Here is a 25,211-nt window from a genome sequence, read left to right as displayed (position 1 = left end):
CACAGTCCGAAAGAATGGCAGGGGTCGATATCATGCTCTCCACCATATGCTGAGTGGCTACGCGATCATTAGCATGGGTTTGCAACGCGCATGCCGAGGCCGCAAAAATGATTCGACTGCCGTTCATAGCAGAGTCGTCGTGATGTGCCTGTAAGAACACATCTTCGTTGTCGCATCTAGAACCAATCGACATGGCCCAAAGTATCAACCTGCAATTGGGGTGGCCGTCGCCGTCACTCTTTCCATCGCCTCAACTTCTCGACGGCGCGACAGGCGTACTCAACTCGCAAGCAAAAACCGCAGCCTCACTCATCTACGGCCCAGACGCTGGCTACGAACCACTTCGGCGCAGTATCGCAGCATGGCTCACTTCCACGTACGGACGCGGTTCGGAGCTTTCGTTTGACCGCATCTGTGTCACGAACGGGGCGTCGGGAAACTTGGATAACGTTCTTGCACGCTTCACCGAGCCAGGCTACACACGAAACATATGGATGGTTGAACCATGCTACTTTCTGGCCTGTCCTATCTTCATGGACAACGGGTTCCAGGGGATGATGAAGGGTGTGCCAGAGGACGATGAAGGGCTGGATGTAGAGTTCTTACGACAAAGTCTCGCGGACGCGGATAAATCGACAATACCCGATCCATCAATGCGAAAGACGGGGGAAAGATACAAGAAGCTTTATCGACACATCATCTATTGCGTTCCGACGTTCTCAAACCCAAGCGCGAAGACCATGTCGCTTCGGCGAAGGCAGCAACTCATTCGCCTAGCACGAGAATTTGACGCCCTTGTGGTCACCGACGATGTGTACGACATACTACGCTGGCCAGCGGATAAGGACGGAAGCTATGAGAATCTCGGTGACGTACCGCCGCGAATTGTCGACATCGATCGCACCCTTGAAGGAGGCCCCAAAGATGAATGGGGTAATGCTATGAGCAATGGTTCGTTCTCGAAGATCATAGCACCGGGTGTACGAGTAGGCTGGGCAGAAGCGACCCCTGCGTTCACGCTTGCACTGTCCCAAGTGGGTGCAACCAGATCTGGAGGCTGTCCCGCACACATGACTGCTTCATTTGTCCATGAGGTACTCGAGTCTGGGTTGTTGCGCAAGCATCTTGAGGCCAAAGTTCTTCCGACGTTTCGGGCTCGCTATTATGCTATGCTTGAAGGGATAGAAACTTTTCTGGTTCCACTGGGTGTCTCTATCTCTACCGGGAAGCCGTACAATGAGGTTTCTGAACAAGTGAACGGCACCGACACTGGTCTTGAGGAGTCTTCTGCGCAGGCTGGAGGCTACTTCATCTGGCTACTGCTGCCACAAAGCCTTGCTGGAAAGGGTGCCGACTTGGCTGCCAAAGGATTGGAGGAGTACAATGTAAAGTTTGCATACGGTGACATGATGCAAGTGCAAGGAGACTCTGCGTCCGCCGTTCGTGCTGCAAAGGGCTATGGGAACGGAATACGTTTATCCTGGGCATGGCACACAGAAGTAGAGATTCTCGAAGGCATCAAGAGATTAAGTGCGGTGATTGAACAAGCTAGCAAAGGGATTTAACTTTAGAACATGTAGTTGATACATATTGGATTGGTTGTAAAATGCAGGCTCATTCTCTCGATGGCGGCGTGAGTAAACCCCCAGTGACAGCATATGACTGGCCATGCTTCCCAGCACTTTCGTTCAAGAGGAATTTTAGGACAACTCCAGCTGCTGCCACAGAGTCGTCATCCGCATCGATGGCATCGAGCGTCTCTTCCAAGACCTTGGGCTGCCAATTCGGAAAGAAATACTTGATTGTTTCACTGTTGATGAAGCGATCAAACTCGAAGTGACCCTGGAATGTGAGGACACGACCAGGTTCGTACATGCCCTGATTAGTACAATGCCGAGTGCTCCCCATCGTTGTCCAGGACCCCGGCAGCGCTTCTACATGCGGAACGACAACATGATCGTGATGCACGAACTGCAACCTCATCTTCTCGCCATACCCATCTCCCCTGCCTCTTTTATCTCCAAAGAATTCGTTGTAGAATTGCCGATGCAATGTGATCTCTTTTACCCCAAGTTCCCAGCCTTCCGGATGCTTCTCCACCTTCACACCATGATCTCCTAAGAGAGCTTGACACACCAATTGGTGACCGAAACAGCTGCCGAATATCTTCACGCTTGGTTCTCTTTCATATAACTCCTTCGTCCATCTTGCGAGTTTGCGTATCCAGGGTAGCTCATCGTAGGCCGAATTCGCGGAGCCAGAGATGATGACAGCGTCGAAATCTGCTATCGAGGCGGGGTATTCGTTCTTTGTGACGTCGAAGTCCGTAGACGTGATATGGATGGCAGAATCCAAGGAAGCGCCTGATAACTTGGTCTTGATAGCTGCGGAAGAAAGAAGTTGGTGGAAGATACGCCCATAGGTGGGGGCACGCTCGGCGGCCACGGCAGGCACCGGTGCATCGGCATTGAGCATGCAAATGCGTAAAACTCGTGCCATAGTTGCACGATCTTGGTGGAAAGACTTTTTGATTGATGGACTCCTCCTGCGAAACGTCTTCAGAAGCAATGCATCTGTCTTTCATGTCGGTTTCGGGATGTCCGCATTCGGCGATGCACGTGATGGCCGCTGATAAGCGGTTGATATTTGTCGCGACTATCTCGCGATTTGCCGCGTCTCCAACTAGGCACGGCTACTGGAGTCGCCCACTTCGATACTTGATCAACCACCGCAACGACGTCTTGACAATAGTTGTCAGGATGAACCACTTGCGCGATACGCTATGAACGCAATATTCTGCGGCCGAACGGTGATCGGACAATCTGCGCCGATCCAGTATACACTATCAGTACGCCCAGCAAGCAACCTTCGAGCATGACCTTCTTGCCGCATTCCCACAGTGTACGTCGTCTAAACATGCGGACGGATCCTAGCAGTCGGATAGTTGGGGCCACACTAGCACTACGCAGGCATGGTGTAAGGGCCTGACAGCCCACTATTGCCCGTGCCACCGCCGGACATGAGAGTCCGAAGAACCATCTCTTTGTCAAGGGACGCTAGGCAGCGAACATGGGCACGCAAACCGGTTGGTCGTTGCCGTCGCCAAAATGCGGAGAACAACAACGTCCACGAGTCAAGGGCACGATCCTAGTCCTATCGAGCTGGACTCTTGACGTTCCATATGCCGTCCAGCCGCCGTCTAGCTGGAGATAGCGATACTCAACGAGATATCAAGATAGGCATCATTGATATGAGTCTTGTTCTTGGTCTTGTATAAAACACACATGTAATCTAGGTGTTCGAGACACCCATCGGGAGGTTCTTTTTGCATTTTCATTCTTACCCCACTCATTGCTGCCATGCCCGACGATAGCAAAGTCATGTCGTCCGCCGACGTCGAGGACACGCATTCCGTCAAGATGGGAGAAGTTGCCTCAGCCAACGTTGATGTGGCGGCTGCCTATGCTCATCATCTCACGGGGGAGAATGCGTATACAAGGAAAGAAGCGACACGCTTGCGATGGAAGCTAGACTTGCGTCTCGTGCCATTGCTCTGGTGTGAGTACTTGTGAAGCGAGATGACGAGAAGCGCTCGCTAATAGGCACATCAGTCAACATCACGCTGGGCGCTATGGACAAAGTGACGACAGCTACAGCGGCCTTGTACGGCTTCCGAGCTGATACTGGCTTGACTGGAGATAGATACAGCTGGGTTGGTAGTGCATTCTACGTGAGTAATCCCACCTACCATCGCTTCTACGGTACTGATACTGCGTATAGTTTGGTTATCTGTTCTGGTGCCTACCGAGTGGCAGTCTCCTCCAGCGCTTTCCGATCGCCAAATTGATGTTTGTCGTTCAACTGCTCTGGGGCTGCATTCTCATTGCGACCGGTTTCGCCAACAACTTTCCTACACTTATCGCACTCCGTGTCCTTCTTGGAGCTCTCGAAGCTCCTATCGTACCCGGCAATTTCCTCATCATCAGCATGTGGTACCCTCGACGCGAGCAACCTCTTCGAACCGGCTTGATGTATACGGGTCTTTCTGTGTGCTTCACTGGCCCAATCGGATATGGCATTGGATTCCTAGCAGGCGAACATCAATGGCGCGCCATGTTCTGGATCACAGGCGCAATGACCATTGTATGGGCTTGTGTAATCGGCATCTTCTTGCCTGACAATCCTGTCAAGGCAAAGTTCGTCAGCGAGCGACAAAAGGCTATCGTAATTGACAAAATCCGGCAAGATCAAACGGGAGTGGAGAACAAAACTTTTAAGAAAGATCAGATGATTGAAGCCTTCCTCGATCCCAAGACGTGGCTAATGTTCTTCTTTCATATCTGGATCAGTAGTGAGTAAACCCGATGTGCCACCTTTCCAGGTCTAGGCTGACATTCTCTAGTCCCAAACGGGGGTTTGACGAACTTCACACCTCTTATTATCAAAGGCCTCGGCTACACGTCTCAGCGCTCGACACTCCTCACAATGCCTACAGGTATCTTGCAGACTATAGCGTCATACGTTTGCAATGGCGGGGTATTCTTGACTGCGAAGTACTTCCCGGCGAAGCAATTACGTACTGCTTGGGTCATGTTTGGTATCATTGTCGGCATGATCTCAGCAGTTTTCTTATATGTTCTGCCTCTCAACAACTACAACGGGCGTCTCGCCGCCTTGTACTGCTCATACTTCTACCTCGGACCCTACATCGTTGCCCTCGGTATCAACACTGCAAACACCGCGGGCCACACAAAGAAAGTCACTGTCAATGCGCTGGTCTTTATCGCATACTGTGTCAGCAACATCATCGCGCCGCAGTTCTTCAAGGCCGATCAGGCGCCGCTGTATCCACTTGGTATGGGTGCCGTGCTGGGAAGCTACGTTCTCTCGATGATCACCATCGCTATGTATGCAACGTATTGTTGGTATGAGAATCGCAGGAGAGATCGCATTGACTCCGACAAGGGTGGAAGGGTGCATGCAGATACTGACTTCCGCGACTTGACTGACAAGCAAAATGTGCACTTTCGATACGTATGGTAGACGTTCAAGAAGGCGTGGACAGCTTGGTACAGGATTTGCAGTCACTACAGATAATTTACAAAATGAGTAAATACGTCACGAAAGACTACTGTACCCGTGATATATGCCCCTCTACAGTTCAGCCAATGCACTCTAGCGAGTAAGGTCTATGACCAATTCGTAAATAGATCCAACACAAGTCGAGTTTCTGCAGGTGTCAAGTGGGATACTCAACGTTCGGAAGTCGCAAAGCTATCAGGCGTGCGCCTCCGCACGCAAAAGTGGACCCGTCCTCACCTTCGCTTATCTTCAGATAACGGACTCTGTCGGACTTGCAAGTGCGAGACTGCGAGATGCACGAGACCTCCGCGCTTCTTTGCAGTGGAGAAAAAAGATACCCTGCATGTGCCGAGTGACAAGGATAGCTACGCGCCTCGCGTGTCGAGCTAGGGTTACTGCGATGAGAAGAATGCTTCTTGTAGATAAATGGTCAGAGGCACCTCGTTGACCGAGACACTCCATCTTACGAGCTGGAAGGCCAGACAATAACACATATCACATTTTGTTGCATTCCATACGATGCCTCAAATCGACATATCCGTTCAAGATGAGCAGAAAACTTTCGAGGCTGATGTGGCTGCTATTGAGAAGCAATGGAGCTCTGCAAGGCAGTCGCATTTGAAGCGGTATGTAGCCCCATCATATCCCAAGCAATAGATCTACTCCGTGACAGAGTTCAGCTGACCATGTTGCCAGACCATACACGGCGAGCACTATAGCCGCGCTTCGTACTTCTATCCCCGCTCCCTCGGAAGCCTCCTCGATCCAGGCCATTAAGCTCTGGGAACAGCTAAACGCCCACAACAAAGCCGGTACATGCGAGTTGACATTTGGTACCACCGATCCGGTTGCAGTCTCGCAGATGGCCAAGCATCAGCAGACTGTCTACGTGTCTGGTGCTCTATGCGGATTTTCGGAAGTCGCACTCCCTGGAATGGACCACGCGGACTACCCATGGGATACCGTGCCGAAGGTTGTTTCCAAGATCTTCAAGAGCCAGCTTTGGCATGACCAGCGCCAACGACAGTACCGATTACGACATCCGATTGAGGAGCGTGAAAAGCTGGAGAACTGGGACTACATGGCGCCAATCGTCGCGGATGGCGATATGGGCTTCGGTAGCCTGACGAGTACAATGAAGATGGCCCGCGAGTTTGTGGACGCTGGTGTAGCGATGATACACATCGACGACCTTGCTATCGGGATGAAGAAGTTTACTGTTGGTCAAGGGCGTACCATTGTACCGACTCAAGAGTACTTGGATCGTTTGACAGCTGTGCGGATGCAATTCGATGTCATGGGTGCGGAGACTCTACTGTTATGCCGCTGCGACACGGATCATGCCGAGTTCATCACCAGTGTCGTTGATGAGCGTGACCACGAGTATGTGCAGGGAGCGACGAAGAAGATAGAGCCGTTGCAGAAGTGTCTCGCGGCTGCACAAATAGGAGGGAAAGATTTGAAGGCTGCGCGGGACGAGTGGAAGGCGAAAGCGGGGATCAAGACTTTTGATGAGGCTGTCGAGGCTGTCGCGTCGAAAGAAGAGTTTGCCGCTTACAAGGCGGATCTCTCGAAACGCAAGCTTGCTTCTCTGTTAGACCGTCGCGACATCGCAAGCAAGACGGTGAAACAGGAAGTGTTCTTCGACTGGGAGCTGTCTCGATCAGCGATGGGACAGTATATGATCAAGAGCTGCGTCAAGGGTATCGTCGAGCGTGCCATCGCCGCTGCGCCACTCGGAGACGTGACCTGGGCGCGCATGGACTCTCCAAATTGGGAGGACATCGTCGAATTCCACACGAAAGTTCGCAAGGTGTATCCGGACCGGCTCTTTGCCTTTGGCTACACCGGCGACTACGACTTTGCAAAAGCCGGTTTCAGTGATGACCAAGTCAAGAATCTTCATCTCGATCTTGCCAAGCTAGGCATCGTATGGCAGGTCCAGCCGATCTGGAGTCTGCAAGGTCTGAACATGGTGACAGAGCAATTTGCGAAGATGTGGCAGGACCAAGGTATCGCTGGCTACCTGAAGTCGGTACAAGGCCCGGCTCTTAGCTCAAAACCTATGACTGATGGGTTTGAGAGGTTGAGTTATTGCGGTGGATATTTGGCAGATGCATTCTTCGAGACGGTCGCAGGAGAGCCCATCGTAGACAAAGGCAAAGCAGCGTGATTTTAAAGTCGTTGATAGCCTACAATATGAGTACACTAGTCCCAATGACATCTCCTTTCGTCGACCTGTCATGTCCAGCCCTCGAAGTCAAACACACCAGGGAACGAGAGTAGGCCGTCGACAGCCAGATCCTCAAGCCCAGAATCTGCATTTCCGTACTCAAATGGCTGCTGCATGGCAAATGGCATCTGGAAGTTTCCGTTGATCTGCTGTAGCTGATTGTTGAAGTGTTCCTCAGGTTCCTGGTGAATCGGGGCAAGCATGCCACGAATCGCTGGTAGCTGGGAAGGTTGCGTAGAGCGAGGAAAATCTTCACCTATCATTTCATCAATCATGCGCAACACCGGGCGATGCACTACTAGTGCGCGAACCTGCGGAAGGTGCGTTCGAATCGCCGTAACGGTCTTGTCTGACAGCCGAGTCGGCAGCTTGTTGGGTCGGTCGACTAGCGGAATCTCGCGCGCCAGTAGTTCGAAGACATCTCGCAGGCACTCTGCCTTTGCCCACCTGTCTGCCATTATCGCTAGGATGTTGGAGCAGGCGCGGAGCGCGTCAGAAACGTCGAGCGAGTAGTAATTATCGGTTCTATGTTCCGGTGGGGTGGCCCAGAAGCAGTACAAGAGTGTGATACCGGACTGGAATTGAACGAGAAGCTGCTACAATCAGCGCGTGTGTCATCAGGCGTTTAAACTCACTTACTGCAAGCCATGGCTGAGCAATTTGACGATCAATCTGAGTCCTTCGAAACATTAAGCAAGCCTGGCTACTAGCTTGAACCGACCAATCGCCAGCAGATCCTATTACATTGACTTTCGTCGGTCGATATAGCATGAGTAGCGTGTAGTGGTAGATCATCGCTTGCCAACGCTGTGATGTGTAACCTTTCGACTGCGGATCTGAAAAGTTTTGTACCCGGGATTTGAAGTTCTCTAACTCCGCAAGGATTCTTATGCGCCAATCTGAACTGTTCTCAAATTGAGCATCATAATCCCATCGAAGCGTGACAGCGCTTATTTCGGACTGTATACGCCTGCACTGCAGTATATGAAGCGCTGAAGAATTACACGTGTAGTTCTGAGAATCAGTCAAGTCAAAATTAGGCGGCGTGATGGCAGCGGCTCCTAACAGGTCGTGGTCCTCGATGTTAGCGAAAGGCTTCACGGTTATCATGTAGTCCGGGACAGATGGAGGGAGATCGAAAGATGACATGACTAATCGATCAAGAAGGTACGCGCACCAGAAGCATCGTCGACGGATTTGAATTATTAGGCGGGCATTAACGTCGGTTGGTGGTGGCTCCGTCTCGCCGAGATGTAATTGTTGCAGAACGCATTGCCGTATAGCTGTGGAAGCGAGAGAAATGATACGTTCCGTGGAGCTCTGGTGTAGTGCGTGAACGGATAGCAGTAAATATGCCTGCACTTGGAGAATTCTATCTGGTTGACGTAGCACAGCCGGCAGGAGTGCGATTCCAGTATCGTAAAATTCGCGAACATTGAGCATCGCCACATACGGCTGTCGCAACAGAACTAAAGATGTCGCGTACACAAGGTTGATGAAAAACCCTTGCCAGGCTCGGTCTTCAAGGTCGCAGAGCGAGCAGTGCTTCCACTCCGACTGCCACGTCAGGAAGGTGTCCCAATGGAAAAAGGGATACTGGGCTTGAGCGCGTTCGCGATACGCGTTGAGTAATGATTCCTCGAGTTCCGGAGAAATGCTGGTCAACAGCGTGTGTGCGCTGTTCACTTCGACTTGTGCCGGTCGTGAGATTGTTGAGGTACGAGAAACATCTTGAGCTGAAAATTGCGCTGAGGGTGATGCAATGAGCCCAAAGATGAGGTGATTCAAGTCCGGCTCTTCGTCCGTACCCGAAGCAATTGCATAACCCGAAGATGAGCCGGAAAGCATAGAGGACCGCCGCGGCGGTAAGACCTGTTGAACTGAATGGGCGGCGCCTCCTCCTGTGGCCCCATCACCCGGCAACCCACTGCTTGCTGGGGACGTGTCATGTATGTCGTGATCAGGCCTGTTCTGGGTCCTTGCTAGGTGATCAAGGCTCTGCTGCGGGTCTCGAGCCTCAAGCTCAGCCACACGCTCTTCCAAGATGCGCACATATTCGCTCTCAACATGCGGCCGAGGCGCAGGCTGCGTAGGAAGGCATTCTTCATCTCCCTTGATGCAATTCTGGCACGGTCGGCTGTCTTCGCACTTCTGTTTCCGATAGCGGCATCGCTGACAAGCTAGGGTTCGTTGCTTTTTGGCAGGCGGCTCCTGCGGGGAACTTTCTGTATCATTGTTCATCGGGTGTATTTCTCAGGCTTCGGTCCATTCTTGGATTCCGCTAGCGATCGCGGTGGTGTTTATTGCAACGGCATACCTTCACACGGTTCGGGGCGAAAGCGTGCATGCGTGGATAACGGTGCCGACTGCCCGGCAGCACGCGATAAGGGGGATTGCGCCTTACCGGAAAGGGCGAAGCTTCCACGTGATCCAAGCGTCTCCACTTCCAAGCCTGTGCCCTGCCCACCTATTTCCCCATTGGAGTCGCTCCCGCGTCATATCAGCACTCAATCAAGACCACGGTTGGCCTGTTTCTGACCAAAGTCGACCCACGTTGTCCTTCTACGAGGCTCACCCACCCTCATATTCTCGAGAAGCCTTGAATCAACATGACGAAGCTTGTTTCTGATAAGAATTGAGACCGTGCAGATCTGGAGTGTCTTCGTACTCAGTCCCACAGCACTCGCACGGTCCCTCCAGGGCTGCCAGAGAAAATGTATTGATTTCGCAACACCTTCCTGCAATTGCTGCATAAAGAAGAGTTCGTATGCAAACATATCGCCTTCCTGTGTTTGCAACTCCTGGTATCCCACCGGACGGACGTGTACGCTGTGGTTCTTTACCACGATGTCGCTCGTTTATCCTAGCAAGGTTGTAGGCGGCGCAGCTTCAAGGCGAAGTCTCAGCCTCCCCTCGGTCCGCTGAACAGGTTCTAAAGGCCCGAGTCGAAATCGGAAGTGGAAGCAATGATCCTAATTAATTTGTCGCGATAGTATCTGTAGCGCGTGGGTCTCTGATTAATATTCGCCGATATAAGATGCACAATACCTCGATGGCTCATAGAATAACTGCGCCTGCATCACAGCTAAACGACCGAGATCAGCCACCATGCGTTTCGAATACTCCAACTTAGCACTCTTTGCCGGGATTTCTCTGGCAACCTCTTTCCCCAACACTACAACCTTCGAGCGGGAGACGCGCAGCCTTGATGAGATTTATCAGGCAGCTTTGGCCGAAGGTGGCGTTGTCACTCTTTGGCATGGCGGCGATGAGAAGACTCAGCAGAACAGTTTGAAGAGTGCCTTTGAGGCACGTTTCCCTAACATGACGCTCAATGTCACTGTCGACCTATCGAAGTACCATGATATCAACCTTGATGCACAACTCGCTGCCGACAATATTTACGTCGACAGCATCATTCTGCAGACGCTCCACGACTACCCACGCTGGAAGAAGCAAGGCGCTTTGATGAACTACGCACCATTGAACTTCGACAAGATCTATCCTGTGTTCAAGGACGCAGACGCGGCTTACAGTGGACTGCTTATTTTTGATTGGGGGTATGCTATCCGTGGAAATGCCTCGACTTACACACGCTAATCAGCAATAGCATCTCTGCAAACATGAACAAGACGAGCACCATGCCGACTTCGTACCAAGACTTCACCAAACCCGAATATAAAGATAAGATCGTTCTGACCTACCCTAACGACGATGATGCCGTTTTGTACCAGTTCGAACTGATGCGCGTTCCTCCCCCCAATCATCGTATGCAAACTAGCTAACACTTTGCGCAGCCTAGAAGAGCTCGGTCAGGAATGGTTCGACGCCCTGCTCGCCAACAACCCTCGCTGGGTGCGCGGTACGGCAACTCCCGGCACGCTCATCAAGGCTGCCAACAGCAGTAGCGCGGTGACCTTCACCTCGGGGTTCTCATTCGCAGACCGGCCACCAGTCAAATATGCGCTCCCTAGCGATGCCAAATTTGTCTCTTGGGCTCAGACCGGCGCAATCTTGAAAAAAGCACCCCATCCTGAAGGCGCAAAGCTGCTCCACAGTTTCATGCTCAGCGACGAGAACCAATCTAGCCGTGGCTGGAGTGTTCGTGAGGATATCCCGGCACCGGAAGGCGCCGAGACAATCCTTGAGCAGCCCGGTACGGATGCGCCTGCGTTTGCTCAGTTCATGGCAGACCGTGGACATGTTGAGAGGCGGAGGGACTTCTACGAGGAGAGGATAGGTACTGCGCAGGGCCTTAGCCCGCTCATTGATGACTTGTGAGCCTGCTGTGGATTTACTAGTAGCGTACCTAGAGTATGAAAGAAATCTTGCAGATGTTAGCTTCGAATATGGATCCAGTCGATTAGAGAAGCTATCAGCTCGACTAGTCGGTTTGGTCGTCTCTACCTATACTCTTTCTTGAATGTTTCCTTGTCCTCTTCTTCTTTTTCAATTCTACATATATCATTGTATTCGCCATTCGCGGTAGCCTCGCGCCCCAGCGCGTTCACACCGCGATAAACTCTTCTAATCCAATTTGTACAAGCGCAAAAGCGGCGAACACGTTTGCCCAGGTGCTGCCCATCTGGGCAGGTGGCATCAACCTCATTGCTCCGAGGTCTGATACTGCACCATCTCACTGCGACTATCACTGGTTACAAAGTCTTCAGAATATCTAAATCAAAGCGATCCTGTACTAGGTAAGTCGCAGAAGCTAGCCGTGCTAGCCTATTGATTGCTCCATGCTGATCCAAATCAAGGCTCTTCAATGACCCTGTCCTTTCCGACATCAAGATCGAACAGACACACAACGGTCAGACACGCGAATACTATGTGCATAAAGCTGTGCTATGTCAAGAGTCCGATTACTTTCTCAATGCCTTCACCGGTAACTTCAAGGTAGGTCAGCAAAAGCTTGAATTCAGATTAGAGGATAGACGCTAACACTTTCCAGGGGTCTTCAGAAGCCATTATGGAACTACACGAAGACGACCCCGAGCACTTTGAGTTCCTTCTTAAGTTCATCTACACCGGCGCGTACAACAAGCAAGAGATCACTAAGCTTGCAGCCGACGATAGGAGCAAGCGCGTTCTTATCCCGATCGGTGTCCACGCTGTCGCCGATAAGTACAATGTTGCTAAACTCTACGAACCAGCCGCAGAGAATGTGAAGGCTGTACTTCTAGAGGCTGTCAAAGACTAGGCCGTGATTATCGTCGCGATCCAGGCCCACTACGGTACTGAAGTCAATTCCGATGGCTCTATGGGATGTCTCATAACTTCGGTTGTTTTCGAGAAGTATCGAGTCGGCAGGTCTTGCTGTCCGCCCTTCAGAACAACCATCTACGTGACATCAGCGACAAATATTTCATTGTACCGAAGAATCACGCATGGTTGTTTGCACATGAGTAAACATGTGTTGATTCAGGCGCTCGTAATCAGCCAAACGAAGCAAAAAGCATTCAAGGGAAAAAGGAAAACGTCGGAAATGCCAGCCAGATGGAGCTAAGTTTAGAAAAGCGGGTAAAGGCGTTCGAGTTACCATTCGCAAGGAAAGACAATGGGAAATGATGAATGCAGTTGCGTCGCCGCCTGTGTTCCAGGATAGATAGCTGGGTAGGCATTGTCTAGAGCTGATGTCCACAAGAGGATGTTGTGGCGTGTTGCTTGGCGTGGTCAGAAATACGCAACTTGTCGAGAGCCGTTGATTGCAGGCGTATGCAATGTTACCACCGTCATCTGAACTTCCCTCCTGCCATACCTCGGCAATTCTGATTGGTTCGGCCAACTTCATTCGACCTGTGCAAGACACCTTTTCCAAAAAACATTAGACACAGTATATCAGTTGTAATACAGCTCACGAATCAAGGCCACATACATTTTCTTTATGATCAGAGTCTCACACGCGTGCGTCATAACGTTGGTGTTCTGACAAGAACTTTCACATCAACTAGATACCACGCTCGAATATGGCACGACATGAAGACCCACCCAGGGTGACCAGGGACCTGAGTGTCCGTGTCCAGAATCTTTCGCAGATACTTGTGAAGCGGTGAAGATGACATGGCATGATGTGGTATGTCTATGACCTCAAAAAGCGCTGGTTGGTTTCGGTAGATCTTGCAAATGTAAGCATGCAGCCAAGTTGCAACGGTCACATTCCCGATGAGCGAGCAACACTATCAGAATATCATCAAATTGACCTCAGATCATCTCCGCTGAACACTATCGCGACTGCGCTGAAGTGCAAGTGCAGTAGTTCGGACGATATTGAACTCGGTGTAGAGTAGACGCGTGACGCATCGCATTCCCATTTGGGTCCTACGATAGTATCAAAAGATGTATATAAAGACGAGACGGATGTAGGAGGATCAATCAAGCACAGGACAAAACCCTACTGCCTCCTTCAGATATACTCTCCAGACTGACAACACAATCCAAACATCTGAATTTAAGACCACCGACACTCTGAAACAGTAAGACCTTACCCAGAGTACCGCAAATTGCCGAAGGCTAACCAATTCCCCATTTAGTCCAACTGCAACCATGAAGCTCATCACCGCCCTCGCAGTCTTCGTCGGCGTTACTGCCGCCGTCGCCATCGAGCCTCTCGAAGAAGTCCAAGCGCAAAGCTGTGCCGCTCGTCCCTGGGGTTGCGAGAACGGGTACTGTTGGAAGCAATGCGGCGACCCAGGAGAATGGTGCTGGCTGGCTTTCGATGGGGGCAACGGCGGTTGGGTGACTTGCGCAAACGACGGGGCTTGTAACGCAAACAATCTCCCTGGGACTGGATGCCGCGGTGGATGCAGCTGCTGAGCACCAGAGAAGATTGCGAACTGAGGCGGCTTCTCAACTCCGCCATGTCAGCCCACCACTCATTTGGGCTCTTGTCTTCCAGGAAAGGTATCCAGATAGTGTTCGAGAACATCAATCACTTCTGCTTGCGGATCTTTCGCACCCCCATTCCGCATCTTGTGTGCATTCTCTTGCTTCTTCCTTGTAGCTACCGCTTTTCGATGTGCCCGACTCTTGACATGTAAAGCCCAGTCGTTTTCGGTGATAGATGTCGTACCGCATGTCTCACAGACCTTCTTCTGCCATAGGTCCGGCCGCTGTCCCAAGTCGTACTCGCGCTTTGGTGTCAACATCTCTGCTGCTGCGGGCGATAATACAGAGGGCAAAGGGAGTGGTTGGCCGGAAAGGAAGTGTTCAGTAATGGTTATGGCGGGTTTGACGACGTTTTCTTCCCATTGCGATATGTCGGAACCGTCGACTAGGAAGGTGGTGTTCTTTTGACCTGCGCTGATCAGTGCATTGAGAAGCTTGATGCGGATCCATTTGATCTGGCGATTGGCGTATTGGCGGGTGGCTGCTTGTGTTTTCTCGATGGCGAGGACTTTCAGCTTCTCTAGCTCAGATGCTTCCCGTGAGCTGTCTGAAAGAGCACTTTGGTATTCCAGAAACTCTTTGTATCCTATCGATACCCAGATGCCGCGGGTCTGGTCGATACTGGCACCTGTGTCGACTTCGTGGCGTTCACGGAAACTGCTTAGTTCCTGTACTTCGGAAAGCAGACCTCGGGCGATCATCTTGTCAACGCGGCCATCAAGACGCCGATGCAGCACGTCTTTGTTTGCGTGCACCCAGAACACAAGAGTCTCGAAACGAAGGCCTGACCGATTGTCTGACGTTGTGCCATGCGCCTGGGCAGCAGAAGCGTCACGTTGGAGCTTCTGTTCTTTGTAGAGCTGCGAAGCTGGTTTGCCTGTTCTGAGATATATCTCTAATGAACGCTGAATTTTGCGCCGCTCATTTGGATGCCATCGATCGGCCATGATAGGATCGACTTCCCTTAGCTTGACATGCAGAACATCGGTCGGCTCTTCCAATATAGGCAGAGGCTGGGTGTTCTCATTCAAATTCAATTCTGGCTCATCTGATAGCGCATCCTGGAATAAGAGTGACTGTGTATAGTAGTGAGTGCCACCAACTAAGACCGGTAGTTTGCCTCTACTCTGGATTTCATCAATCTAGCCATGTCAGTCGTGACTCAGACTGCGTGGCATTCGGTCATACTGTTCTCAAAGCTTCGCCTACGAATTTTCCCACAGTCCAAGTCTCTTGTTCAAGGCCAATGCAGCCTAGAAGATGATGCGGAACGCCCTTCGTCTCGTCTTTTGTAATCTTGTTGGTAATAATAGGCAAGCCACGATAGAGTTGCATCGCGTCGCCATTGATGATTTCGCCATTATACTTTCGCGCGATCTCTACCGCCAGCTACCCGCTGTGGTCAGCGATATGAAGCATGACCAAAAATGTGAGCTTTACATCAGATTTACCAGTCCCCGTCGCACCAACTATAGTGATAAGAGGCTTACGAGGCGCTTGCACCATCTTGATACTACTGAATGCCTTTGCGAACCGTAACATGCATTTGATGGAATGACCGGAAGGCTGCCAATGACTGGAAGGCTGCCAATGACTGAGTGCCCGAAAATGTTGGTTAGCGTTGAGCGGGGATGCGCCTTCCCCCTTTCGTGCTAGCACAGTCTTTGGACAATCGATCAACTTTGAGTGTCTCATACACCACGATCTGAGGGATATAGATATTCTTGAGATAGTTGACAATGAACATCACTTATATACTTGTGCGAGGCACGCGTGTGGATTGAAAGGTTCAAGAGCAATTATCGCGTAAGAATATATGCGAATCGTAGGTGCAATGAAATTCTGTTGTTGAACAAGATGGGGTATCATCGTTGAGTGCCTCTTAAACGCCTGTTGAAACTCCACCGACACGCATTGTTGAAGCATGCCGAGATGTATGCTCTCCCACCCCTTCATACTACTCCTTCTCTACCCTCTTCTCAGCCCCATAACCACCCTTACCCTCTAGGTTTTGATACGAGGCGCCCTCACCCTTCCCGTTCCGGGGCCCCCGCTCTGTCAGATCTTCCTGCAGCCACTTCAACACCAGCTCACCCAGCTGACTGTTTCCGGTGTACATGCGCTCGCCCTGCTCGACCTTGACATCCATGTCCTCGGTGCTGCCCCACTTCTTCACCTTGCCCAGACTCATGTGCACGAGATGTGTGGGCCAAGTTGCGAGGTTGTCCAGGATATGCGTCGCGTATACGATGGTGCAGGGCCGTTCCTGCGTCTCCTTCTTCAAGAAGTTGAGGAAGTTGCTGCGCGACAACAGATCAAGATCAACGGTGATCTCGTCCAGTAGCAGGATGGTCCACGGTCGCAGCAGACCCATGGCAAGTTGTACACGTCTCCTCTCTCCGTCTGATACGGCGTGCATGCGCCAGCTGAGGTCGATATCGAGGATGCGCACGAGTTCGTCGCGGCGCTCGGTGTAGTGGTCACCGCCGATGGAGGATAGAAGCGTGGGCACGTCGATGTCGGTACGGACGATGGGGTTCAGCACCCATTCGAGACCGAGGTAGGTCACGCCTTCGAGGCCCATCTTGAAAGGATCGATGCCCGCGATGTGGACAGTGCCGGAGGGGGCCATGCGTTTGCCGGAGAGGAGGCGGAGAAGCGTGGTTTTACCCGCACCATTAGCTGTGATCGTTAGTCAAGATATTCATGCCCATCTTGCGTTGTTGCATACCTCCAATCAAAAGTGTTCTGCTGCCGGGCGGCAGGTCGAGGAAGACATCCTTCAGCCCACTGGAGCCATCTGGGAAGGCATAGCAGAGGTTCTTCACGTCGATTGACGGTGCGATTTCCTTGGTGCTGTTTGTGTTCGACATGGTAGCGTGGGATTATGTGTCTAATGGTTGTCACGCCGGTGGTGGGAGAAGACTACATTTTGTAGGTAGCTCGCGGTGGAGTCACCTCGGTGGGCTAGACTTCCAAGTCGACATGAGTGATGCCATCATTCCGCTGGGGTCCGCACTAGGCCTAAACAGGCAGGCACCATCCTAGACCCTGACGGCACTTCGTCTGAGCCTCAGCTTTTTCAACTTTGTCCTACTTCTCAAGCTATCGTTCATGGTTTCCTAGCATCGTGTCAGCTGGGCATCATGGGCCGGCGTGATCCGTGACGTTATGTCATCACGCAACTCCGAGATCGCAACGCAGCCTCACCAACGCCATCACCACAACAGAAAACTTGAGCATTTCCTATGAGGTACGCATGTAAACGTTGATGGAAGGCTTAGAAGTGATGGGTAAGGGGACGGTTTGTAGTGTACGGAAAATATATCGCCGTTCATACTGCACATCTGGCCATGAAGCAAACACGTGCAATTCGACAAAGCTACCACCCACGCAAAGCAAGAACACACGTTCTATATATACAACCACTCTCTTCCTCCTATATACAATCATCCCATCGTCCCCGTACACTCAGCATGATAGAGCAATCCCGCGATCCGTTTAGAGCGAAACGCAGCCGCTGCTGGAGTCCTCAAGGAAGAGACCACCGTAGATCTGGCCCTCGTCAAGGTTCGCCTCCTGGAAACCAGCGTTGGCAACATCAGAAGTGCCAGTGGGCTTCTTGAGGATGCCCATCTGGAACTGGCCGAGACCAGCAAGGTTGACGGACAAAGGACCAGCGACCTGCCTGAGCTCCTGTTGGCCGGCGGAGTAGAAGATGGTGGTCTCGCTAGGGATCTTATTAGTAAATGTTTTGGGGTCGCGAAAGAGAGAAAACATACTTCTTGGTGTAGTCAAGCTTCAGAGCAAAGTTTTGCCACTGAGTCTGGTCGATCTTAACGTTCCAGAGCCACTTGCCGGCACGGTCAAGAATCTTGAACTGGTCCTTGTCGGCATCGCTCTTTCCGATGAGAGATCCGGTCTGGAACTGGATCTGGTTGTTGCTGAAGTCGGCAGCCTCGTGCCAGACGTTAAGGTACTCGTGGGTGAGGTTCAAAGGCCTGGCAGGGTCCTGCTTGACACTCCAGTGGAGAGTCTTGACGCCCTTGCCACCCTCGCCATCAGGGGCATCCTTGAGGAACTGGAGACCTGCGCGGCGGAATCCCTGCTGCTTCTGGAAGATGGACTCATCGGAGATGGTCACCTCAACAGCCTTGAACTTGTCGCCGTCGAAGCGCGAGGATTCGTTGGGGAACTTGAGGATCTGAGACCAGGTCAGGTTGTTGCCCTTGACGAAGTCGGCGTTGAAGAGCGTGTTGGTGGACTGAGTGTCAAAGGAGACAGGCGTCATGTTGGTGGGGACACGGCCGTCGAAGACGATGGGGCACTTGGGCTCAGCGGCGCGAGAGACATGGGGATGAAGGGCAGGTGCAGCCAGTGCAGTAGAGGCAACTGAGGCCAAGGTAATGAGCGTAGAAGTGAACATGGTGATGGTTCAGAAGAATGTAGTAGAGACTGTGGATGCGCTGGATGTTGATGAGACGATAACTGTGGGTGAGTGGAGACACTCTTTATACAATTCTCAAACGCGTCACCGAACCCTTCCTTACCCCAAGTCCATCTGAGCACGGTTCATTTTAGATGAACATGTCGGTGCCCACGCTTCCGGCTTGTTCCATGGCCGAAATGTAGGGAGTCCCGCGCTTTCATCTGACATACTGCAGAAAGTAGACAGCTAACCAATGGCACGGGCTGGAGAATAGTGATGGAATATTCTACAGTAGGCCCGACGACGTCAGGGTAAGGCCGCATTAATATAGGTGAAAGACGCTGCTGTCATGAGGCTCCTTAACCGGGATGTGGGGTAATGTGCACGGCTGCTGGTCAAGTACCGGACGGACCGGCAACCCGTTGCTTTTTAACCTGGGAGTATTAAGAAGAGGAGTCGCGCCGACTATTATGCCTGAAAGAAGACCGATCTTTTCACGTCCAATGCACCTCAATCCTGCTCTTCTTCCCATCGCGATACTCTTCGAACCCAACGTACTGTCTTCACTGCCCAAAGCGCAATTTCATGCGTGGAGCAGCAGCGACAACCGACATTTTCAGAAAGCGACCGAATCAGGCCGTCAAACACACCGGTGCCGCCAAGTTTCATCAACACCGGGAATGCGACCGAGTCGTAATGATCTGAACAAGCATTGCCGTCAGCAATGAGCTGGATGTGGTTCTAGAGTCGTTCGCGACGCTGGGCATAATGTTGAAATGGAGAGCATATAGTGGTGTCAAGAGTTGGCAGCAGCCGTTCGGCGATGCGCAGATGGTCCAAGCGGAACAACTGTATTCCACCCACAGGCGGCGGAAGGTCAAGTCTCCGCTCTGGACAAACTCACTCCAAGCCGCCCATCTACGTACTACGAGTGTATCCCAAGGGCCGAATGCGCGTCGGGTAGATGTGAAGATGTGTGCTATTATCATATACAGGTCTAACGCCCGCGGTATCATACGGCCTCGCAGTTTATGCCCTGCGTCTATGCTCAAACTCTGTTCATTACATATTCGCCCAAGAAGCTCATCAGCCTGATGTCCATCTTCCTGTCAACATGACGCTTGCTCAACGCGCTGTTTGCGACGCTCCACATATCCAAAATGATGTGCCAACCCAGAACGCCATGCATGAACGTGGTGCAAGCAACCGCAACGCCTCCCTATGTGTCACTGGTCTCGAATACAAGTCCGTCTCTATACGCTGACGTACGAGTGTTTCTACATCTCTTGTGGGGTCAGCCAGGTGGCTTCGACACAACCTTCGTAAAACTCTCTCTGGCCGTTTTGTCCCTCGACACCAAAGCCCATGTCACGGAGCTTTCCCGTGTCCCAGCCACTGACGAACTCGCCTTGACCGCCGTTTTCCCGGTCTACAGCATCGCCAAGCTTGATGTAGTCGGCGTGACGACAGACGGTCTGCGAGTAAGACCATTGAAGGCAGTTGCCGTCATTAGCGCACTCTGAACCGCACGAGCCGGCGTTGCGATGTGCGGGACGATCGTTCGGTACGGGCGCTTGCGAAAGGTTATCCCACCACTCTTTCGAGGGACCCTGCGACAGGAAGCCGTGGGTGTAGGAGAGGAACGATGAGTAGGTAAACGGTTTCTGCGCGATGATGTTAGCCAGGTCGCTTGGCAGGGGCCAGAGCTGAAGTACTTACCGTGTTGTACGGCCGTGTCCTTTCCCACCTCCACAAGTCTTCCATCTGCTGTGGCTTGAGCTGGTGCAGCGAGAGCATTGGTACGCACCACTTGTCGCGTGTGGTGGTCACATCTTTAAGCTTGTCGCTGGCAAAGGTAGGATACATGGGCTCGAGCTTGTGGCCGGTCGCGTTCTGGATGGCATAGGCAAGGACAGCGTCGCCACGCTGCTCTTCCTTGACCCAGTTCTCGTACCGGACGCCTAGTCGGTTTTCGCGGGGGATCTCTGTGGAGCCAATAGTCTTGCCTGGGATGAGTTGCTTGACGAGCCCCTGGGAGAGGACGATTCCTGCGCCGCCATAGGCGAAATGGCGGCCTTCCGATCCCTTGTGCGGCTCGCCAAGGTAATGTGGCTCCGAGGCGTCGAGCTGGCTGAGCAGGCGGAACAGCGTGTCCCAGAAGAAGTAGACGTCCGATTCAATGAAGACAAACCATTTTGCTGCGGGGTTGGTCATATATGCCTTGTCTACCATGGGCAAGTACTTGAAGCGATCGAGCTTGAAGGACCGCTGCTGCTCCTTGACCGTCTCGCCGCCCTCGTGTGCCTTCTTGTGCTCGACGTAGATTTGGAAATCGACATTGTCTTTCTGGTAGCTCTTGGGAAGCTCTGCGAGGATGTCGATGACATGGCGGTCTCCCAATCGCTCTTCCCGGTCGCCCACGATGATCAGATTCGTGATGCAGCTCGATACCGTGCTGAGGTGTGCTTTCGTCTCGTGTGCCCCATCCGATGCGACCTTGAGGACAACCTGCACCTCTTCCAGTAGCTTGGTAGGGAAATTCTGGCAGTAGTCGAGCTCGATTGAATTGGCGGCTTTGGTTTCGAGGGGCGGGAAATACGACTTTGTCTTCGCTTTGTGTACGGGCGCCTGGGGATGTGACCCTCTCCGATGCGAGAGTGTGTATGCAAAAAAGAAAAGAAGGAGGCCGGGGAAGAGAAATCTCCATGGCCGCCGTGCCAAACGGCCAGCCAGCGGTTTCAGCATGTTGCGGTCGCTGCGGCCGTGGGGGATGGGCGGTCGCTAGGGGCCTGGGAGTCGCAGGTAAGAGGAAGCGATGCTATGAGGGGGAAGGTGCGATGGGTAGGCGGGCGACGTCACCGTGGCACATTGAGCAGGCCGTTGGTGTTGGGTGGATGTGGAGGTGTCGACGACGATGATGGCGCATTGGCCCTGAACCGCCGTCCTGCGCGACTTGCGAGTCCAGCCCGGCTCCTGACACGCGAATCCGCTAGTCACCAAAGCGGAATGGTCGCCGGCGCTTGGCGCTCCATCCCTTCCACCACCTGCAAACCTCAGCCCTCTCATCATCCTTCACCCTTCGTTGTTATCCGCTGCATCGCCATGCATGTTAGATACGATAGTGCGGACAGCTACAGAGGGCATGTAGAGTGCTGGCGATGACGTGCACGACTCCCTGGAAGAGTGAGAGCTGTCCGTATCCGTCCCGTGGAATGACCGTTCTTCAAACTGGTTGTACTCTGGGTCGTCCTCCACATCGGACCAATTTGGTAAGTTGTCCATGTCAAAGGCATCCATGTCCTCGTGGTCTGTTCTTGGGTCACCGTCTGGGTGGATCGAAAGGCCAATGGATTCCAGGAAGAGATCACATGAGTCGGCCGATCGTCCTGTGAAGGAAGGCGCGCGCTTCATGTCCGCAGCTTCACTCTGCCGTTGTGCGTGGTCCCGCTCGACTCGCTGCGCCGAACAACACGCGAACGACCATGCTGGGTCGCTCTCTTGACTGACAAGGCTAAGCGTTACTGCGTCCGCATATGATTTCATGTCCATCTCCGAAGGATAGAGGATCAGCCTTTCGTGTACGGCGCATTGATCGTGTCTACATTCGTGTCTAGTACGGTTGGGTTCAGACCTGTTCTTCGGACCACATACGAAAGACCTGCTCAAGTCCCTAGTCGTACTAGCAAGGCTCAGAGTCTTTGGTCGCGCGACGCCTCGTGGAAGACGCCGGTCATCTTCCTCAAAGGTATTGCCCATAGCAGAAGACGAAGACAGCGTCAGCACCTGGCCAATGATGCGCAGCTCGTCCAGCGGTAGCCTGTGTACGAAACGCAATATGGAAATATTGACTTCGAGATCTGCATACGCATTCAAATCGACCATACGCTGATTGACCGTGTCCTTTCTCGGAGCGCTATCGATGGAGGCTCCACCCCGCCCTACTGTCTCGAGGCATGTGGGGTCGGTTGGCGCGATCGATGGTGTAGACGGCGCCGTTCGCGCTTCGTTGTGGGATGTTGCTCGGGTTTCTACAGTCGAGATAGATTTGCTGTCGGTGTCATTTTGCGCCAGAGAAGAGAAAACACTTGATTTGCGCGACTCGATAGTTTCACCACGCGATTTGAGGATCGACGGTCGACGACTTAGCGAACGAAAGAATTGCCCGACTTTGCCCATCGGTAAGCTGAATATTCGCGACTTAGTCAAGACGCTGGTTGAAGAGCAAAGAGTTGCATTGAATTCGAGTAATTACGGTGCAGTATAGGAGATCGACTGTCATAGCGCATTCGTGGTTTCTTTCACAAGTCCGTCGCAACTCCCGCTCGGAAGACCTCTCTCAGTCCTCGCACCTGGATTCACGGACCGTAATGAATACATACGACAGCTGTCTTGTCACGACCCTCCGCTTCACGAGCATCTTGTCGAAATACAACTTCCGAAGTTGAACAGTGTATCGAAATAAAGGCGTGGAGTAGGAAACACAATGGAAATCCTGGTGGAAATAAGCTTCGTAAAATTTTCCGATACTCACAGTGGCGATGTAACACGCGTGAGGTATATAATGTGTGCTCCTTTGTTGCACTATTCCTCAACCCGAAGACCATACTTTGATTCTACTGCCACTGATCCAGCCGTCAGCAACATATCCACGTTACCCAGCAACCAGAGCGTCGCACATAAGCAGTCGAAATACAGCTACTATATCCGATCATGAAGTGTCAACTTCTCTCCACCTCTCTCCTCGTGAGCCTCGTCCTCGCTGCACCAGTCACAGAGCCAACCAATATCGTACAGCGAGCTGACAAGCAACCCTGTTCATCAGAGCCTCGCCCAACTCTAGAAGATTTCCACAAGGCAGCAACGAAATGGTGCAACGACCACATCCGCGCCGACGCTCCCAATCTTCCTCTCCTCCCCAAACCCATAATCGACCCTAAGAACAAGCCCATCATGCCACCTCTCACCGCCGATTACACCTTCAAGCTGCCCAATTCCGACAAAAAGAAGCCTGAGATCTCTCTCGCTGTGACTTTTGAGATTCACGGATTTGCGCCTATTCAGCGTGATGATTGTTACCTTGGGTTTGGCATGCCGAACGGCTGGAACAATGGGCGAAACAACGATGGGAAGGAGCAGGAGCAGGAACAAATTGGTAATGGTAATGTATGTACCGGACCAGGTGGAAAGATGCTGGTTCAGGGTTGGGATCAGTCGGTGGGTTGGAATAATTATGGTGTTATCTTCAAGTGAAAGTGGGAATATTTCGTCTCATAGTAGTCACAGATGTGGAAAAGAGGGTGTTTCTAGTATCCTGTATTAATAATTCTAGAATGGTTTGCTGGATACGTCTCAGCATCACTGAGTGATATCGCTGCCATCAATAAGCCCTGGAGATCGCCATGCAGACTTGCGATCACATTCGACCAGACAAAATGCTGTCATGGGTATACATTCTCTCCTGACCGGCTCCTCCATCCACCACAAACCAGTATGAATTCTTCAAGCCCACTTATCATCCTCTATGCGGCGTGCGAAAACACTATGTAGACGGCTTGGGGGGAACGACGGGGGCGGCCTCCGTGGATTGGGGAACATGCTGGAAAGGCTCGAGCGACCCCTCGGGGAAGCCGCTGTCGCTGTGCGCCAAGGCGCAGTTGGCGATGCGACATGTTTCGGCAGTGAAGTACTTGCATTTCATGCGCTTGCACTCTTTCTCGAGATACTGGCAGGGCCAGCAAGTCGAGGTACCGCCGCACTTTTTGTTGGTCTTAGACTTGTAACATTCGATGCATACTGCGGTCGCGCGCTTGGCCTTCTTGGTAGGCTTGCTTGGGATGCTGTTGTAAGGTCAGTCGTATTTTTCAAAGCAGTGATCCTTAGCATACTCAAGTGAATCATGCCCGCGCTTTTGGGGCGGATTCATCGCACTCTCGCTCGGACTCTTGATTCTGTTCTTCCTGATCTCCATTCTCAAAGCGCCCTCGGTGATGCGATGCATCTTCTGCTCGTGTTGAAGTGCGTTCTCGGCGGTCAATGCGCGACGTAACATAGTGACATTGTACTTGGCTGCCTCGTCCGCGTCTAGTTTCAGTTCCGTCGCCTCCGTGAGCTGCTTGTCGAGACCGGCGAACTTCGATTGATCTTTCTCGCTCCTCACGGCTTCATTTTCGCGTTGAAGCTCCGACATTGCGCCCTGCATTAAGTCCTTCCCAGCCGACAGTAATGCGAGCTGGCGTTGAAGCTCTCGGTTGCCGGCGACTACTGCTAACAGGACAGTAACAATGAGGCTGGGGTGCGCGGGCGACATGATTGAAGTGCTTGTTGAGTGTAAGTGTTGCAGGAGGGTGACGCAGTGAACGTCGACTGTGTGGGTTCACAGGCAAGGCCGGCGTCATTGACCCGTGCCGAAAGCAGTTGCAGTGACGTAGAGTGTCGGGTCTGCTCTCTCACTTGTCAAGGATATATTCCTCCTTCACCTCTCCTTCACCAATGCCGACGATTAATCAGAGCACAGACGTCACGTGGGACTTAGTGCGCCAAGCGACTAGCGGCTCCGGCCTTCTATATCAACTTGGCCTG

General features: G+C 52.2%; 14 protein-coding genes across 14 annotated transcripts; 6 read left to right on the top strand and 8 right to left on the bottom strand.

Moving 5' to 3' along the window:
• Positions 1–191: 191 nt before the first annotated feature.
• BKA58DRAFT_350533 (aminotransferase) lies at positions 192–1,565 on the top strand (the record flags this gene model as incomplete). The annotated part of the gene is made up of 2 exons (XM_046168523.1): positions 192–1,241; positions 1,284–1,565. 2 exons carry the CDS (start codon positions 192–194, stop codon positions 1,563–1,565), a joined length of 1,332 nt encoding a protein of 443 aa, XP_046030882.1.
• A 127-nt stretch (positions 1,566–1,692) lies between these two features.
• BKA58DRAFT_285146 (class I glutamine amidotransferase-like protein) lies at positions 1,693–2,499 on the bottom strand (the record flags this gene model as incomplete). Its single annotated transcript, XM_046166844.1, has 1 exon — positions 1,693–2,499. A coding segment is annotated over one exon (807 nt), but the record flags the coding sequence as incomplete, so codon positions are not given.
• An 860-nt stretch (positions 2,500–3,359) lies between these two features.
• Positions 3,360–5,043, top strand: BKA58DRAFT_396337 (putative allantoate permease; the record flags this gene model as incomplete). Its single annotated transcript, XM_046171350.1, has 4 exons — positions 3,360–3,558; positions 3,612–3,730; positions 3,781–4,351; positions 4,403–5,043. The coding sequence occupies 4 exons, from the start codon at positions 3,360–3,362 to the stop codon at positions 5,041–5,043; spliced, it is 1,530 nt and encodes a 509-aa protein (XP_046030880.1).
• A 248-nt stretch (positions 5,044–5,291) lies between these two features.
• Positions 5,292–7,386, top strand: BKA58DRAFT_11601 (isocitrate lyase). Its single transcript, XM_046164033.1, has 2 exons — positions 5,292–5,708; positions 5,779–7,386. The coding sequence occupies exons 1-2, from the start codon at positions 5,602–5,604 to the stop codon at positions 7,253–7,255; spliced, it is 1,584 nt and encodes a 527-aa protein (XP_046030879.1). The 5' UTR covers positions 5,292–5,601; the 3' UTR covers positions 7,256–7,386.
• Positions 7,290–9,689, bottom strand: BKA58DRAFT_11551 (uncharacterized protein). Its single transcript, XM_046164016.1, has 2 exons — positions 7,955–9,689; positions 7,290–7,908 (listed from the first exon to the last, which is right to left on the bottom strand). Exons 1-2 carry the CDS (start codon positions 9,554–9,556, stop codon positions 7,324–7,326), a joined length of 2,187 nt encoding a protein of 728 aa, XP_046030878.1. The 5' UTR covers positions 9,557–9,689; the 3' UTR covers positions 7,290–7,323.
• Positions 9,690–10,423: 734 nt separating this feature from the next.
• On the top strand, positions 10,424–11,596 carry BKA58DRAFT_407336 (ABC-type Fe3+ transport system; the record flags this gene model as incomplete). Its single annotated transcript, XM_046172025.1, has 3 exons — positions 10,424–10,875; positions 10,926–11,083; positions 11,118–11,596. 3 exons carry the CDS (start codon positions 10,424–10,426, stop codon positions 11,594–11,596), a joined length of 1,089 nt encoding a protein of 362 aa, XP_046030877.1.
• Positions 11,597–12,229: 633 nt separating this feature from the next.
• On the top strand, positions 12,230–12,600 carry BKA58DRAFT_11610 (uncharacterized protein). Its single transcript, XM_046164035.1, has one exon. The coding sequence runs from the start codon at positions 12,288–12,290 to the stop codon at positions 12,516–12,518; it is 231 nt and encodes a 76-aa protein (XP_046030876.1). The 5' UTR covers positions 12,230–12,287; the 3' UTR covers positions 12,519–12,600.
• Positions 12,601–14,160: 1,560 nt separating this feature from the next.
• Positions 14,161–15,769, bottom strand: BKA58DRAFT_11477 (IPP transferase-domain-containing protein). Its single transcript, XM_046164000.1, has 2 exons — positions 15,392–15,769; positions 14,161–15,345 (listed from the first exon to the last, which is right to left on the bottom strand). The coding sequence occupies exons 1-2, from the start codon at positions 15,536–15,538 to the stop codon at positions 14,191–14,193; spliced, it is 1,302 nt and encodes a 433-aa protein (XP_046030875.1). The 5' UTR covers positions 15,539–15,769; the 3' UTR covers positions 14,161–14,190.
• A 132-nt stretch (positions 15,770–15,901) lies between these two features.
• BKA58DRAFT_350518 (P-loop containing nucleoside triphosphate hydrolase protein) lies at positions 15,902–17,300 on the bottom strand. Its single transcript, XM_046168522.1, has 2 exons — positions 16,935–17,300; positions 15,902–16,885 (listed from the first exon to the last, which is right to left on the bottom strand). The coding sequence occupies exons 1-2, from the start codon at positions 17,074–17,076 to the stop codon at positions 16,161–16,163; spliced, it is 867 nt and encodes a 288-aa protein (XP_046030874.1). The 5' UTR covers positions 17,077–17,300; the 3' UTR covers positions 15,902–16,160.
• Positions 17,297–19,025, bottom strand: BKA58DRAFT_425694 (uncharacterized protein). Its single transcript, XM_046172939.1, has 2 exons — positions 17,986–19,025; positions 17,297–17,933 (listed from the first exon to the last, which is right to left on the bottom strand). The coding sequence occupies exons 1-2, from the start codon at positions 18,627–18,629 to the stop codon at positions 17,705–17,707; spliced, it is 873 nt and encodes a 290-aa protein (XP_046030873.1). The 5' UTR covers positions 18,630–19,025; the 3' UTR covers positions 17,297–17,704.
• Positions 19,026–19,909: 884 nt separating this feature from the next.
• Positions 19,910–21,377, bottom strand: BKA58DRAFT_306319 (uncharacterized protein; the record flags this gene model as incomplete). Its single annotated transcript, XM_046167107.1, has 2 exons — positions 19,910–20,296; positions 20,352–21,377. The coding sequence occupies 2 exons, from the start codon at positions 21,375–21,377 to the stop codon at positions 19,910–19,912; spliced, it is 1,413 nt and encodes a 470-aa protein (XP_046030872.1).
• Positions 21,378–21,704: 327 nt separating this feature from the next.
• On the bottom strand, positions 21,705–23,075 carry BKA58DRAFT_446339 (uncharacterized protein; the record flags this gene model as incomplete). Its single annotated transcript, XM_046174185.1, has 1 exon — positions 21,705–23,075. The coding sequence occupies exon 1, from the start codon at positions 22,806–22,808 to the stop codon at positions 21,705–21,707; it is 1,104 nt and encodes a 367-aa protein (XP_046030871.1). The 5' UTR covers positions 22,809–23,075.
• BKA58DRAFT_11433 (uncharacterized protein) lies at positions 23,076–23,932 on the top strand. The gene has a single exon (XM_046163988.1). It carries the CDS (start codon positions 23,343–23,345, stop codon positions 23,880–23,882), a length of 540 nt encoding a protein of 179 aa, XP_046030870.1. The 5' UTR covers positions 23,076–23,342; the 3' UTR covers positions 23,883–23,932.
• A 239-nt stretch (positions 23,933–24,171) lies between these two features.
• BKA58DRAFT_446332 (uncharacterized protein) lies at positions 24,172–24,939 on the bottom strand (the record flags this gene model as incomplete). The annotated part of the gene is made up of 2 exons (XM_046174184.1): positions 24,172–24,469; positions 24,518–24,939. 2 exons carry the CDS (start codon positions 24,937–24,939, stop codon positions 24,172–24,174), a joined length of 720 nt encoding a protein of 239 aa, XP_046030869.1.
• Positions 24,940–25,211: the final 272 nt, after the last annotated feature.

Source organism: Alternaria rosae (genome assembly GCF_020736505.1).
Source record: "Alternaria rosae strain MPI-PUGE-AT-0040 chromosome Unknown BKA58scaffold_1, whole genome shotgun sequence".
Lineage (NCBI taxonomy): Eukaryota > Fungi > Ascomycota > Dothideomycetes > Pleosporales > Pleosporaceae > Alternaria > Alternaria rosae.
This window is presented reverse-complemented; position numbering and strand designations above follow the sequence as displayed.